We start from the raw sequence: 15323 nt of genomic DNA on the forward strand, positions 1-15323 counted from the left end.
TGCTATTTATTATGTATTTTGATGTGCTGAATTCAAATACGACAATTAAAACAACTGATTGGCTACTGTTTCTAAGATATTTAAGTTTTTACATTTTATGCCTATGTATATTGTGTAGATAGTAGAGTTTTAATCATAAATTGTAAACCTAGTCTTTTCATGTGTTTATGGTTGCTTTACATGATAATATTTCACCTGTCCTGTTTATGTAACACTTTAAAAATCAGCAAAAGGGTTATATAAATAAAATTTATTATGAAACAAAAGGCAAAAAACTATTATAGTCCTATTCAGTGTCTACTCGGCGCTTCTTGGCTTGTCTCTTGTATTCCTTAAATGGAGCATCTCTTGTCACTGTCCAGCAATAGTCTGCAAGCATTGATGGGCTCCATTTGCCCTGATAGCGTTTCTCCATTGTTGCAATGTCCTGATGAAATCGCTCGCCATGCTCGTCGCTCACTGCTCCGCAGTTCGGTGGAAAAAAATCTAGATGAGAGTGCAAAAAATGTATCTTTAGTGACATGTTGCAACCAAGGCTTTTGTATGCCTTGAGGAGGTTTTCCACCAACAACCTGTAGTTGTCTGCCTTGTTGTTTCCGAGAAAATTTATTGCCACTAACTGGAAGGCTTTCCATGCCGTCTTTTCCTTGCCACGCAGTGCATGGTCAAATGCATCATCTTGAAGAAGTTCACGAATCTGAGGACCAACAAAGACACCTTCCTTTATCTTAGCTTCCCTTAACCTTGGAAATTTTCCACGGAGGTACTTGAAAGCTGCTTGTGTTTTGTCAATGGCCTTGACAAAGTTCTTCATCAGACCCAGCTTGATGTGTAAGGGTGGTAACAAAATCTTCCTTGATTCAACAAGTGGTGGATGCTGAACACTTTTCCTCCCAGGCTCCAATGACTGTTGGAGTGGCCAATCTTTCTTGATGTAGTGGGAATCTCTTGCATGACTATCCCATTCGCAGAGAAAACAGCAGTACTTTGTGTATCCAGTCTGCAGACCAAGCAAGAGAGCAACAACCTTCAAATCGCCACAAAGCTGGCACTGATGTTGGTCATAGTTTATGCACCTCAAAAGTTGTTTCATGTTGTCATAGGTTTCCTTCAATATGGACTGCATGACCAACTGGAATTGATGGCAAAACATTGCCATTATGCAGTAAAACAGCTTTAAGACTCGTCTTCGATGAATCAATTAACAGTCTCCACTCATTTGGATCGTGAACGATGTTGAGGGCTGCCATCACACCATCGATGTTGTTGCAGGCTACAAGATCACCTTCCATGAAGAAGAATGGGACAAGATCCTTTTGACGGTCACGGAACATGGAAATCCTACCATCACCTGCCAGGAGATTCCACTGCTGTAGTCTGGAGCCCAACAGCTCTGCCTTACTCTTGGGTAGTTCCAAATCCCTGACAAGGTTATTCAGCTCACCTTGTGTTATGAGGAGGAGGATGGGAGAAAATGTGGGTCCTGTGACATTGATGGTTCAGGACCAGAAGTTTCATCCTCTTCCTCTTCCTCGTCTGACTCAAGTGAGAATGATTCTGGTGCATCAGGAACCGGCAGTCCTTCTCCATGGGGTACTGGGCGTATAGCTGATGGAATGTTTGGATAATGCACAGTCCACTTTTTCTTCTTTGACATACCTTTCCCAACTGGAGGCACCATGCAGAAGTAACAATTGCTGGTATGATCTGTTGGCTCTCTCCAAATCATTGGCACTGCAAAAGGCATAGATTTCCTTTTCCTGTTCAACCACTGGCGAAGATTTGTTGCACAAGTGTTGCAGCATATGTGTGGGGCCCACCTCTTGTCCTGATCTCCAATTTTGCAGCCAAAATAAAGGTGGTAGGCTTTCTTAACCATAGTGGTTATACTGCGCTTTTGTGATGCAAAAGTCACTTCACCACAAACATAGCAGAAGTTATCTGCACTGTTCACACAAGTACGAGGCATCTCTGCTCACTTTGGCTAAACAGAAATGTGTCCCTTTGCAAAATCAAACACTGACAAATAAGAGAGCATGACACTGTATGATTCCTAGAGCTGATATAGGGCAATTTGTTCAGCAGAGTGATGTAAGCTTTGTTATGATTGCATCATCCATGACTTCTACGAATAACATGATGCAATTCATATAATGTATTACGCAATACCAGCTTCAGATTGCATCATTCATTGTTTTGCCTAAAAAGCAAGTACTGTCCAAACCCAGTCATAGATTTATTCATAGATCCAGTCAAAGATGTATTTTAGTCATTTCTGGTTTAAATTGAGATTTATAACTCACTTATCCTCCGCCATTCCCAAGTCAAGGGTCGTATATACTGACCCAATAGCATATCTTGAAAACTAGAGCCAATCAACAATTTTAAGCATCATTTTCGTTCTCAGTGACCCAGAATTAGTAAAGTTTGACTACATTTATTTCAGAAGCATTTTGGCTGTAAAGCAGTGTTTATCTGTGCCAAAGTTCATAGGCCTCAAGCCCTATGCTACATGCTGAAACCAATGTCTTATAGGACACAGGCCTGTAGGTTCCTTACTGCTGAACAAATCAATGCTAAAGCTAGCTCTATAGACTGCACATCTAATCCACAACCCACCTCTCCCACCCTCCACTACCACCTGAGTAGGATTTCTCCAGGCAGTGTATATTATTTGGCAGTTTGACATAATGTAATTTACTATTGCTAATATTATGCCTCAGATGAGAACAAGACTGGCAGGTTACTTCTGATGTTCGTCTCTCTCAGGTTTATACTTTGTCTCATGCCGAGGTGACTTTGATCATAGATGGGACAGGATACCATGGGTGACGGCTGCATGAGTGGCTGGTCAGTGGAATTCTCAATCTTTTCCCTCAAGTCCTCTTTCATCTTGAGCACTGAAATGAGTTCTCGCTTCCTTAAGGTCTCTAGCAGGCATTGTATAGGTAATGTTTCTGATAAAGTTTGCTTCCCACAACTCTTAGCAGCAGAAAAGGAAGAGATGCTCTGTGGGACAGCTGCCCAGAGTGCATCGCTCCGAATAGCGCTGCAAGTGCCACAAGTGTGAACATGCTATTGTGCAGGCAGCTCACAGTGTGAACACACAACAGCCGTTTCCCTTCAGCGCCCTCTGAGCGGTGCTGTAACTTCCGGAGCTGTAACTCTGCCAGTGTAGACATACCCTTAGACATGAGCCAAAATCTAAGACACATGCTACTTTTTCCATTTCAATGTTAGCTTTGTATGCATTAACACTGCCAGGCATAATCATTTATGTTGCTTCTGGGGATTGGTATCTTCAATGTCTATTACATGTACTAACCCAAGCTTTCATTTTTAAAAAAAATTATGTCTCTTGTCCCCATGACTGTGCAGAGAACCTTGAAAATATAAACCTTGAAAATATAAACAATGCAGTACTGTGAGCATGAGTCTGCGGAGAGCCTGAAACAACAGTCCTAAAATGTGTGAACTGCCCCATTCATTCCAGTGGCACTATTTACTCTAAGAGCTAGTTTACACTGGCAACATTAAAGTGCTGCCGCAGCAGCGCTTTAATGTGGCTTGTGTAGTCGTGGCAGCACTCTAAAAACAGTCCCAGTGCTCTAAAAAAACCACCTCCATGAGGGGCGCGGCTCCCAGCGCTGGGGCACTGTCTACACTGGTGCTTTACAGCGCTGAAACTTGCAGCGCTCGGGGGGTGTTTTTTCACACCCCTGAGCGAGAACTGTAAAGTGCCAGTGTAGACAAGCCCTAAAACTTACTGGAGGTTTCTGCTAAAGTGATCAGCCCTGAAGGTCTGCTTTCTGCAGTCTGTTAGATCTGCTATCCTAGTCCAAAGTGGTATTGCTCCAGGTCATGTTACATGCAGTCGTTTAGTAAAGAATGTCCCATGCTACCAGTGCTAATGAGTCCCCAAAATAGTTACATCTGTTCACACAGTTAGCTCCTATTGCTGGAAGTCAGTTGCGGCTTGCGCAAAGCCATCTGTTTCCTCCTGCTCCTCTGTGAGACCAATTTGCTCTGCATTCCACAGTTGCCACTCTGCCCTGGCTGCCAGACACACTCACCTTGGCCAGATCAAGGGGTGTTTTTACTTCCTCTGCAGGGAGGTTCGGCTCAGCATACAGAGATGTTTCTTGCTTGTTCCTTCCTTTGCGTCTCCCCCTCTTCCCTTGGTCTCCAGCCCGCACATCAGAAATCTCTAAAGGATTATGCAAAGAGAGAGGAAGGTGTGTTAGCTAGCAGCAGTGAATATTGATGACCTCTTGGGGAGAGTGATCACTTGGTTTTAAACCTTCAAAATGGGCAGAAAGGGAGATCCAGGACCAGCTGCAGAAGATGCTTTGCGACCCTACTAGCATCTACTGATCAAGTAATTAAGACAAGTTTTGGTTACTTTTGATACTTTCATCCTACCACCCACCCTCTACTTTGACCCACCATCTCTTTTTCTATATACTGGCAAAGGGTCAGAAGCCGGATGAGAGGACTTTCTCCATCGGGTTACCAGCTCTTCTATAAACTGACTCTTCTTCCCATCTGTCCCCTGGATGAGGTCAATTACATACTCTCGGATCTCCTCCTCATTTTCAATTGACAAGATGTACCTGGAAGGGGACAAAAAGAAGAAAACTGATAACATGAGTATATTTTCCAAGAGACAGGCAACACCAAAGTTAACCTCAACTTCCCCTCCACACTCTTTGAATCAAGTTACTGCAGCGAGCATGGGAGAGAAGACGTTACAAAAAAGGCCCAAGAGGAAGACACATATCTGAGGAAGATATGTTTGGAGAAATCCCTTGTTATTTCTGGACCAGTGAAAAAAGGGAATGGTCAGATACCTTTCCACCTTCCCCACGAACACAAAGACAACTGCACTCTCCCTACTATCAAAGGAAATTAAAACCACACTGGGATTCCTGCTCACTCCATACTACCTAATATCTAACCACAAATGAAGTCCAAGACAATCTCATCGGTTTAAATATTATTGAAACAAATATTTCCTCCTTCTACTTGTCTACAAACATCAGAATCTTTTTTCAGAGTATTAGCCATGTTAGTTTTTATCAACAAAAAGAATGAGGAGTACTTGTGGCACCTTAGAGACTAACAAATTTATTTGGGCATAAGCTTTCGTGGGCTAAAACCCACTTCTGAAGTGGGTTTTAGCCCGCAAAAGCTGGGTTTTAGCCAGCAAAAGCTTATGTCCAAATAAATTGGTTAGTCTCTAAGATGCCACAAGTAGTCCTCATTCTTTTTATCAAAATCTTTTGTCCTTCTCTTTCACCTTCGAATGGAAGAATATCAAAGTACTTTACAAACAAACACCCCCTTCCCACATACATGATGAAGGATGTTAATCCTGACCTATTTCACAGAGAGGTTACATGATATGCCCAAGATGATGCAGGAAATCTGTGTCAGAGCCAGGAATAAAAAAACCCAGAGCTAACAAATCACAGCCCCGACCTAAACTGCTTCATAACCTATACACACAACACATCAAAATGAGAATGCCCACATAAAACAGACTGGACCTTCACTTTAAAAGTGACTGATGAAAGTGGAGGAGAAAAAAGGTTGTACCCATGTTTGTTTCTTTATGATGTACAACAAAGGCCTAAAACATTTTACATGTACTGGAGAATTTCCTGAGGGTTCCAAAGAGGTAGACTGAGAGTGTCCCAATCCTTAAGGTGCCGGAGTACTGATTTTCTTCCAACTGTTTGTACCATAGTGTTTGAGTTAAACAGGTGTTGAACAATAAGCAAAATTTTAAACAATGTGAATAATCTGTCCTTTGCAAATCAAGTTGCACTTGCTTGGTATCTGCAGTGTCATAAGCCCATTAATTCTCTAATCATTCATAGTGTCTTCCAGGAAAAACAAGAATTCTGAATGTAAAAGAGAACAGCTGGAGCGGAGGGAGATTAAAAATACAAACAAACCACTGTTCAGATTATCTTTATCCATCAAAAAGAAGGGCACAAACCCAGTTTTTCCTTTGCACGTAACCTTCCAGGGCTCATCCAAAGATGCACAAACAGTAAACTGCACGGGAGCTGACACATCTACCTTTGAAGGCTGAAGGGCTAAATGAGCTCTGCTAGGAATCAGATACAACCAAGCCATTCCCTGTCCTGAGACACCCAGTGTCGCATTTAGAGGCTCGCCCTATAGGTTACAAAGTTACCTCTGAATTTGGACAGGGACTTCAGGTGAGGAAATACCAGCATGATTAAAATTCTCTCTCCCTTGGAAAGAGATACAAATCCACTTCATAATGTCTATATGAGAAAGACTGCAGGTGTGATGGGAGAGAAGAACTGGCACAGTGATACCATAGGGAGAGAGACTATGGATGGGTCTTCACAGCACAATTAGCTCGCCATACTCAAGTTTACTGCACTGGAGTACCTGTAGGGGAACCACAATTCAGTGGCTGCTTGGTGTGGTGCTCTGTCTCCCTTTGGTAGCAATAGACCATCTACAGATTGATGAGTCTCATACAGCAGTGGTTCTCAACCCGGGGTACGCATACCTCTGGCGATATGCAGAGGTCTTCCAGGGGGTACATCAACTCATCTAGATATTTGCCTAGTTTTAGAACAGGCTACATGAAAAGCACTAGCGAAATCCGTACAAACTAAAATTTCATACAGCCAATGACTTGTTTATATTGCTTTCTATACTATACCAGTGTTTCTCAACCCGGGGTTGTGATTTATTTATAATTATATGGTAAAAATGAAAAAGTGAGCAATTTTTTAGCAATAGTGTACCATGACACTTTTCTAATTTTATGTGATTTTGTTAGCAAGTAGTTTTTAAGTGAGGTGAAACTTGGGGGTATGCAAGACAAATCAGCCTCCTGAGAGGGGTACAGTAGTCTGGAAAGATTGAGAACTACTGTGTACAGCATTTGCTCATACATAAAGCTTATGAGGTCTCAGATTCGATCCTGCCCATCAATGACTGGGGTCCAGGGCCGATGAGAGGGGGAGGAAGCAGGGACCGGTGGTCCGGAAGGGGGCCCGGGTCCCAGCTTCCCCCCACTCTCGTTGGCCCTGTTTAGCCGGTCCGCCCTTGCTGGGGGGGCCCGAAAAAAAATTTTCACTGGGGCCCGAACCTGCTCTCGGCGGCCCTGCCGGGGTCTGTCACCGTTACAAAAAACACTCAAATGACAGAATTAATTGATTAGCTGCTGTCAGGTGTAACTTGAGCAGTAGCATCCCCACTGCATTACTAGCTCAAACTTTCCTACAGAGGCTACCTAGCTGGAACTTAAGGGGCTGTCTATACTAAAAAAAAAAAGTGGCAGTCTCAGAGCCGGAGTCAACTGACTTTGCTTCGCTGGGCTTGTGCTACAGGACTAAAAATAGCAGTGTAGACATTCCCGCTTGGGCTAGAGCCTGGAATCTGAGACCCGCTCCCATTGCTGGGTTTCAGAGCCCCATTTTTAGTGCTGCAGCACAAGCCCGAGTCTGTTGACCTGGGCTCCCAGACTCACTGCTGCGGGGGTTGTTTTGCAATGTAGATGTACCCTACAGCAGCACTTAACTCAAGCTGGAGAGTTTTGTGCTTGAACAGGATTTGAGCTAGTGGTAATATCTGAGTTATAACTTGAACTAACTGGTGTGAAGACACACACTATGTCTGTATGTAAACAAGTAAGATAGAAAAAAAATATACGCAGCAAGTGATGTTGCACTTAAAAAAACCTCATCTTTGTTCCATGACTGTTAGCAGCAGATGTTTAAACAGGATGGTCCTGGAAAGGCTTTCGCGCATGCTTAACTTGATGTACTGTATGCGAATAGAGCCATTGACATCAGTGGGACCACCCATATGTATAACGTTAAGCATCTGTGTAAGTCTTTGGAGGATGGAGGCCTGAATGGAACAATCCCCTCTCCTCCTCTCCATGGGAACTGTATCTATCTTTGGTTTAGCGAAAGGATGGGCAAAACTGTAATAAAAATACCAGTGTTAAACACAGGTCACTCAGCTGTAACATGCATTAACCCCCCCACATGTGTGCCAATCAGTGCGATGCATAATACTTTTATTCAGCAGGGACACCAACAACTACACTTTGATTAAACAAAAACCTGAGCCAATAAAAGAAAAAATGGAAAAGAGCAAAGACTCCTTTTTGCAAGAAAAGCTCCCTCTCTTCAACATCCAATGTGTTGTAGGGAGCTTTAGGCCCATGAACAGTGCAAAACAGATGTATGTAGTAGAGTAGCTCCTGGCTCCTGGAGCTCCCAGGGACCAGAGAGACAGAAAGACCCACCAGGGACCATCCAGGCCACCCCAATCCAAACTAGGTGGGGGCCCAAGTGGGGTCAACTAAGCCCTACAGCAGGATCTGTAGAGCTGCAACCTGACCAGTCCAATTTGAATCGGTTCTTCTCTCTTACCCCTCCCACCATCTACCCAACCCTCTCCCTTCCCCCACCCCCGTTTACCCGACCCTCTCCCCTCCCCCACCTTCTCTCATACCTTCCCCCACCCCCGTTTACCCGACCCTCTCCCCTCCCCCACCTTCTCTCATACCCTTCCCCCCATCTACCAACCCTCTCCCTTCCCCCACCTTCTCTCATACCCTTCCCCTTCCTCCATCTACCCGACCCTCTCCCCTCCCCCACCTTCTCTCATACCCTCCCCCCCCGGTCTCTCCCGCCCCGGCCCGCCGCGCACCCCACGATCTCCTCGCTGACATCCAGCCCGAAGTCGCCGCGCAGCTGCTGGATGCACCAGGCCAGGAGCGCCCCGGCAGCGGCCATCTATGCCCGGGGAAGGGAGATCTGGGCGCACCGCCGGCCCCAGCAGCAGCTCGGTGCAGCACTTCCGGCCCGCAGGGCAACACCTGCCGCGGCGTTGGGTTCCGCCATCCCCTCGGCACCGATTCCGCCGTCCTGGCGCCCCCCCCCCCCCGGGCCTGATCCAGGCCGCGGCAGCCGCGGAGGGGCAGGGCCTGAGGCGGCCCTGCGGGGGGAGCGGCCGGAGGGTGGTGCCCCCCTGGGCCCGGACGGGAGCACTGGCACCAGCACGGCCTGGGCCGGGTCCTTCACACAAATGCCTGGAGTGAGGCATGGGCGCGCCGGGCCGCTTAGCCCCGTGGGGGAGCCCTGGGCCAGTCCTCAACTGAGCCAGGCCGGGGCCTACACAGCGAATATGCTTCAGAGGGCCATGCCCAGCTGGCACTCCGCCTGGGAGCTGCGATGGCCTGCACTGGGAGGGGGAGGTGCCAGGCGGGGCCTACATTCGCTGGGGTCTGCACTGGCCATGGGGGAAAGGAGGTGTGGGTCTGCACTGGCTGGGGGTGGGAGGAAGGTGTTGGACTGCATTGGCTGGGGTGGGGGCCAGTACTGGCTAAGGGTGGGGGAGGTGGTGACGGAGGAGGGTGATATCAAAAGCAGGATAGCTTAGTAAAATAGCCTCGTGTGGCATCGACATTGGGCTTTATTTCATAGATTTCATAGATTCTAGGACTGGAAGGGACCTCGAAAGGTCATCGAGTCCAGTCCCCTGCCCGCATGGAAGGACCAAATACTGTCTAGACCATCCCTGATAGACATTTATCTAACCTACTCTTAAATATCTCCAGAGATGGAGATTCCACAACCTCCCTAGGCAATTTATTCCAGTGTTTAACCACCCTGACAGTTAGGAACTTTTTCCTAATGTCCAACCTAGACCTCCCTTGCTGCAGTTTAAACCCATTGCTTCTGGTTCTATCCTTAGAGGCTAAGGTGAACAAGTTTTCTCCCTCCTCCTTATGACACCCTTTTAAATACCTGAAAACTGCTATCATGTCCCCTCTCAGTCTTCTCTTTTCCAAACTAAACAAACCCAATTCTTTCAGCCTTCCTTCATAGGTCATGTTCTCAAGACCTTTAATCATTCTTGTTGCTCTTCTCTGGACCCTTTCCAATTTCTCCACATCTTTTTTAAAATGCGGTGCCCAGAACTGGACACAATACTCCAGCTGAGGCCTAACCAGAGCAGAGTAGAGCGGAAGGATGACTTCTCGTGTCTTGCTCACAACACACCTGTTAATAAATCCCAGAATCATGTTTGCTTTTTTTGCAACAGCATCACACTGTTGACTCATATTTAGCTTGTGGTCCACTATAACCCCTAGATCCCTTTCTGCCGTACTCCTTCCTAGACAGTCTTTTCCCATTCTGTATGTGTGAAACTGATTTTTCCTTCCTAAGTGGAGCACCTTGCATTTGTCTTTGTTAAACTTCATCCTGTTTAACTCAGACCATTTCTCCAATTTGTCCAGATCATTTTGAATTATGACCCTGTCCTCCAAAGCAGTTGCAATCCCTCCCAGTTTGGTATCATCCGCAAACTTAATAAGTATACTTTCTATGCCAATATCTAAGTCGTTGATGAAGATATTGAACAGCGCCGGTCCCAAAACAGACCCCTGCGGTACCCCACTCGTTATGCGTTTCCAGCAGTATTGGGAACCATTAATAACAACTCTCTGAGTATGGTTATCCAGCCAGTTATGCACCCACCTTATAGTAGTCCCATCTAAATTGTATTTGCCTAGTTTATCGATAAGAATATCATGCGAGACCATATAAAATGCCTTACTAAAGTCTAGGTATACCACATCCACAGCTTCACCCTTATCCACAAGGCTCGTTATCCTATCAAAGAAAGCTATCAGATTGGTTTGACATGATTTGTTCTTCACAAATCCATGCTGGCTGTTCCCTGTCACCTTACCACATTCCAAGTGTTTGCAGATGATTTCCTTAATTACTTGCTCCATTATCTTCCCTGGCACAGAAGTTAAACTAACTGGTCTGTAGTTTCCTGGATTGTTTTTATTTCCCTTTTTATAGATGGGCACTATATTTGCCCTTTTCCAGTCTTCTGGAATCTCTCCCGTCTCCCATGATTTTCCAAAGATAATAGCTAGAGGCTCAGATACCTCCTCTATTAGCTCCTTGAGTATTCTAGGATGCATTTCATCAGGCCCTGGTGACTTGCAGGCATCTAACTTTTCTAAGTGATTTTTGACTTGTTCTTTTTTTATTTTATCTGCTAAACCTACCCCCTTCCCATTAGCATTCACTATGTTAGGCATTCCCTCAGACTTCTCGGTGAAGACCGAAACAAAGAAGTCATTAAGCATCTCTGCCATTTCCAAGTTTCCTGTTACTGTTTCTCCCTCTTCACTAAGCAGTGGGCCTACCCTGTCTTTGGTCTTCCTCTTGCTTCTAATGTATTGATAAAAAGTCTTCTTGTTTCCCTTTATTCCCGTAGCTAGTTTGAGCTCATTTTGTGCCTTTGCCTTTCTAATCTTGCCCCTGCATTCCTGTGTTGTTTGCCTATATTCATCCTTTGTAATCTGTCCTAGTTTCCATTTTTTATATGACTCCTTTTTATTTTTTAGATCATGCAAGATCTCGTGGTTAAGCCAAGGTGGTCTTCTGCCACATTTTCTATCTTTCCTAACGAGCGGAATAGCTTGCTTTTGGGCCCTTAATAGTGTCCCTTTGAAAAACTGCCAACTCTCCTCAGTCGTTTTTCCCCTCAGTCTTGATTCCCATGGGACCTTACCTAGGGTTACCATATTTTGTGCCTCCAAATGGAGGACACTCCAGGGGACCCCGGCCCCGCCCCCAGCCCCGCCCATGCCCCCGCCCCAACTCCGCCCCCTCCCCAAAGTCTCCGCCCCCTCCCCTGCTTCCCGCGAACATTTAATTCGCGGGAAGCCTGAAGCAGGTAAAGGGGGGGGGGGAGGAGGTGCGGCCTAGGCTGGCCCCCCCGCGGCTCCAGCCTGGGTCGGCTCGGGTCCTGGGGTGCCGGCTGGCCCCGGCCGACCACACCCGGCCCGCCCAGCACTGCCGGCCGGCCCCTGGCGGCCCGGCGCACCCCCCGACCCCGGACCGGCTCCCGAACCGGCCCCCCGGCTCGGCGCACCCCCGCGGCTCGGCGCACCCCCGCAGCCCGGCGCACCCCCCCGGCCCCGCAACCCCGGACCGGCTCCCGAACCGGCCCCCAGGCTCAGCGCACCCCCGCGGCTCGGCGCACCCCCGCAGCTCCGCGGCTCGGCGCACCCCCGCGGCTCGGCGCACCCCCGCAGCCCGGCTCCCGGACCGGCCCCCCGGCTCAGCGCACCCCGCGGCTCGGCGCACCCCCGCGGCCCCGGACCGGCCCCCCGGCTCAGCGCACCCCGCGGCTCCGCGGCCCGGCGCACCCCCAGGCCCCGCGACCCCGGACCGGCTCCCGGACCGGCCCCCCGGCTCAGCGCACCCCGTGGCTCCCGGCCCGGCGCACCCCCCAGCGGCCCGGCCCGGCGCACCCCCCAGCGGCCCGGCCCGGCGCACCCCCCAGCGGCCCGGCTCCGCGGCCCGGCGCGACCCTGGACCGGCTCCGCGGCCCGGCGCACCCCCGCGGCCCGGCCCGGCACACCCCCCAGCGGCCCGGCTCCGCGGCCCGGCGCGACCCCGGACCAGCTCCGCGGCCCGGCGCACCCCCCGGCGGCCCGGCCCCCGGCACCGCGCCCCCTGCTCCCCGCCCGGCCCCGCGACCCCGGCCCGGCCAAAGAGGCCCCGGCCGAGCCCTCCCTCCCTCCTGATTTTCCCGGACATGCCCGGCTTTTGGGGATTTCCCCCCGGACGGGGATTTGAGCCCCCAAAAGCCGGACATGTCCGGGAAAATCCGGACGTATGGTAACCCTAACCTTACCTATCAGCTCTCTGAGCTTACCAAAATCTGCCTTCCTGAAATCCATTGTCTCTATTTTGCTGTTCTCCCTTCTACCCTTCCTTAGAATTGCAAACTCTATGATTTCATGATCACTTTCACCCAGGCTGCCTTCTACTTTCAAATTCTCAACCAGTTCCTCCCTATTTGTTAAAATCAAGTCTAGAACAGCTTCCCCCCAGTAGCTTTTTCAACCTTCCAAAATAAAAAGTTGTCTGCAATGCAGTCCAAGAATTTGTTGGATAGTCTGTGCCCCGCTGTGTTATTTTCCCAACATATATTTAGCTTCACTGTAAAAGTGTCTTTTTACACTAACAGGTTTCAGAGTAGCAGCCGTGTTAGTCTGTATCCGCAAAAAGAACAGGAGTAATTGTGGCACCTTGATGCATCCGAAGAAGTGGGCTGTAGTCCACGAAAGCTTATGCTCTAATAAATTTGTTAGTCTCTACGGTGCCACAAGTACTCCTGTTCTTTTTACACGGAGGGGACTAACTCAACAGATCATCTTGCTGTAAAATCCTGGTGGAAACAAGGTACAGGTTTTTTCCTCCAGGCAGCTAATCTAGGTCAACACTGTACCCCCGACCTGGGGTTTATTTTGACTAGATGCATTGAGGTACAAACTACAGCCCTTGTCTCTGCTAGGATTTTACACTGAGATCCTATCTCAAGTTAATAAAAAAAACCTTTTCTGCAATGAAAATATAGCCTAGGTGGCTGTCAGGAAAATAAGGACTTGGACTAGAGCCATCAATTGGGTACAGGTCAAATGTTCAGGAAATGGCAAAGGAGGAGAGTGGGAATTGTGTTTTTTTTTGGCCAAGAGGGAGGTGAGTGAGGCAAGTGGCAGCATTCTAATGAGTGCACACGGGTTACGGCAAATAGATAAGAAGTCTTTCATTAGTAGTATTAGTACTGAGTTCCTAGAAATATGCCCACCAAAGCAATTCATAGATTTTCTAGGACTGGAAGGGACCTCGAGAGGTCATCGAGTCCAGCCCCCTGCCCTCATGGAAGGACCAAATACTGTCTAGACCATCCCTGATAGACATTTGTCTAACCTACTCTTAAATATCTCCAGAGATGGAGATTCCACAACCTCCCTAGGCAATTTATTCCAGTGTTTAACCACCCTGACAGTTAGGAACTTTTTCCTAATGTCCAACCTAAACCTCCCTTGCTGCAGTTTAAGCCCATTGCTTCTTGTTCTATCCTTTAGAGGCTAAGGTGAACAAGTTTTCTCCCTCCTCCTTATGATACCCTTTTAGATACCTGAAAATGGCTATCATGTTCCCTCTCAGTCTTCTCTTTTCCAAACTAAACAAACCCAATTCTTTCAGCTTTCCTTCATAGGTCATGTTCTCTAGGCCTTTAATCATTCTTGTTGCTCTTCTCTGGACCCTCTCCAATTTCTCCACATCTTTCTTGAAATGCGGTGCCCAGAACTGGACACAATATTCCAGCTGAGGCCTAACCAGCACAGAGTACAGTGGAAGAATGACTTCTTGTGTCTTGCTCACAACACACCTGTTAATACATCCCAGAATCATGTTTGCTTTTTTTGCAACAGCATCACACTGTTGACTCATATTTAGCTTGTGGTCCACTATAACCCCTAGATCCCTTTCTGCCGTACTCCTTCCTAGATAGTCTCTTCCCATTCTGTATGTGTGAAACTGATTTTTCCTTCCTAAGTGGAGCACTTTGCATTTGTCTTTGTTAAACTTCATCCTGTTTACCTCAGACCATTTCTCCAATTTGTCCAGATCATTTTGAATTATGACCCTATCCTCCAAAGCAGTTGCAATCCCTCCCAGTTTGGTATCATCTGCAAACTTAATAAGCATACTTTCTATGCCAATATCTAAGTCGTTAATGAATATATTGAACAGAGCCGGTCCCAAAACAGACCCTGCGGAACCCCACTCGTTATACCTTTCCAGCAGGATTGGGAACCATTAACAACAACTCTCTGAGTACAGTTATCCAGCCAGTTATGCACCCACCTTATAGTAGCCCCATCTAAATTGTATTTGCCTAGTTTATCGATACTATCATGCGAGACTGTATCAAATGCCTTACTAAAGTCTAGGTATACCACATCCACAGCTTCTCCCTTATCCACAAGACTCGTTATCCTATCAAAGAAAGCTATCAGATTGGTTTGAACGATTTGTTCTTTACAAATCCATGCTGGCTATTCCCTATCACCTTACCGCCTTCCAACTGTTTGCAGATGATTTCCTTAATTACTTGTGGGGCCCCTTGATGATCAAGATACAAAAGGAGGACTTAAAGACAATAAAGTCATTGCGAAGAAACTAAATGGATTCTTTGCTTCAGTCTTCACAGCTGAGGATGTTAGGGAGATTCCCAAACCTGAGCCGGCTTTTGTAGGTGACAAATCTGAGGAACTGTCACAGATTGAAGTGTCACTAGAGGAGGTTTTGGAATTAATTGATAAACTTAACATTAACAAGTCACCGGGACCAGATGGCATTCACCCAAGAGTTCTGAAAGAACTCAAATGTGAAGTTGCGGAACTATTAACTAAGGTTTGTAACCTGTCC

General features: G+C 47.4%; 1 protein-coding gene across 2 annotated transcripts in view; it reads right to left on the reverse strand.

The window, feature by feature from the left end:
- Positions 1 to 8844, reverse strand: part of TRIP4 (thyroid hormone receptor interactor 4) — a 48477-nt gene extending 39633 nt beyond the window's left edge. The window contains exons 1-3 of one of the 2 annotated variants that reach the window (XM_054042188.1): positions 8716 to 8844; positions 4447 to 4613; positions 4074 to 4207 (exon numbers count right to left, since the gene is read on the reverse strand). In XM_054042188.1, coding sequence (XP_053898163.1) covers positions 4074 to 4207; positions 4447 to 4613; positions 8716 to 8801 — 387 coding nt within the window. In that variant the 5' untranslated portion in view covers positions 8802 to 8844. The remainder of the gene's footprint in view (positions 1 to 4073; positions 4208 to 4446; positions 4614 to 8715) is intronic. The other variant, XM_054042187.1, reaches the window with a different exon arrangement.
- Between the last annotated feature and the right edge of the window lie 6479 nt (positions 8845 to 15323).

This window comes from Malaclemys terrapin, chromosome 10, assembly GCF_027887155.1.
Source record: "Malaclemys terrapin pileata isolate rMalTer1 chromosome 10, rMalTer1.hap1, whole genome shotgun sequence".
In the NCBI taxonomy this organism is placed as follows: Eukaryota; Metazoa; Chordata; order Testudines; family Emydidae; genus Malaclemys; species Malaclemys terrapin.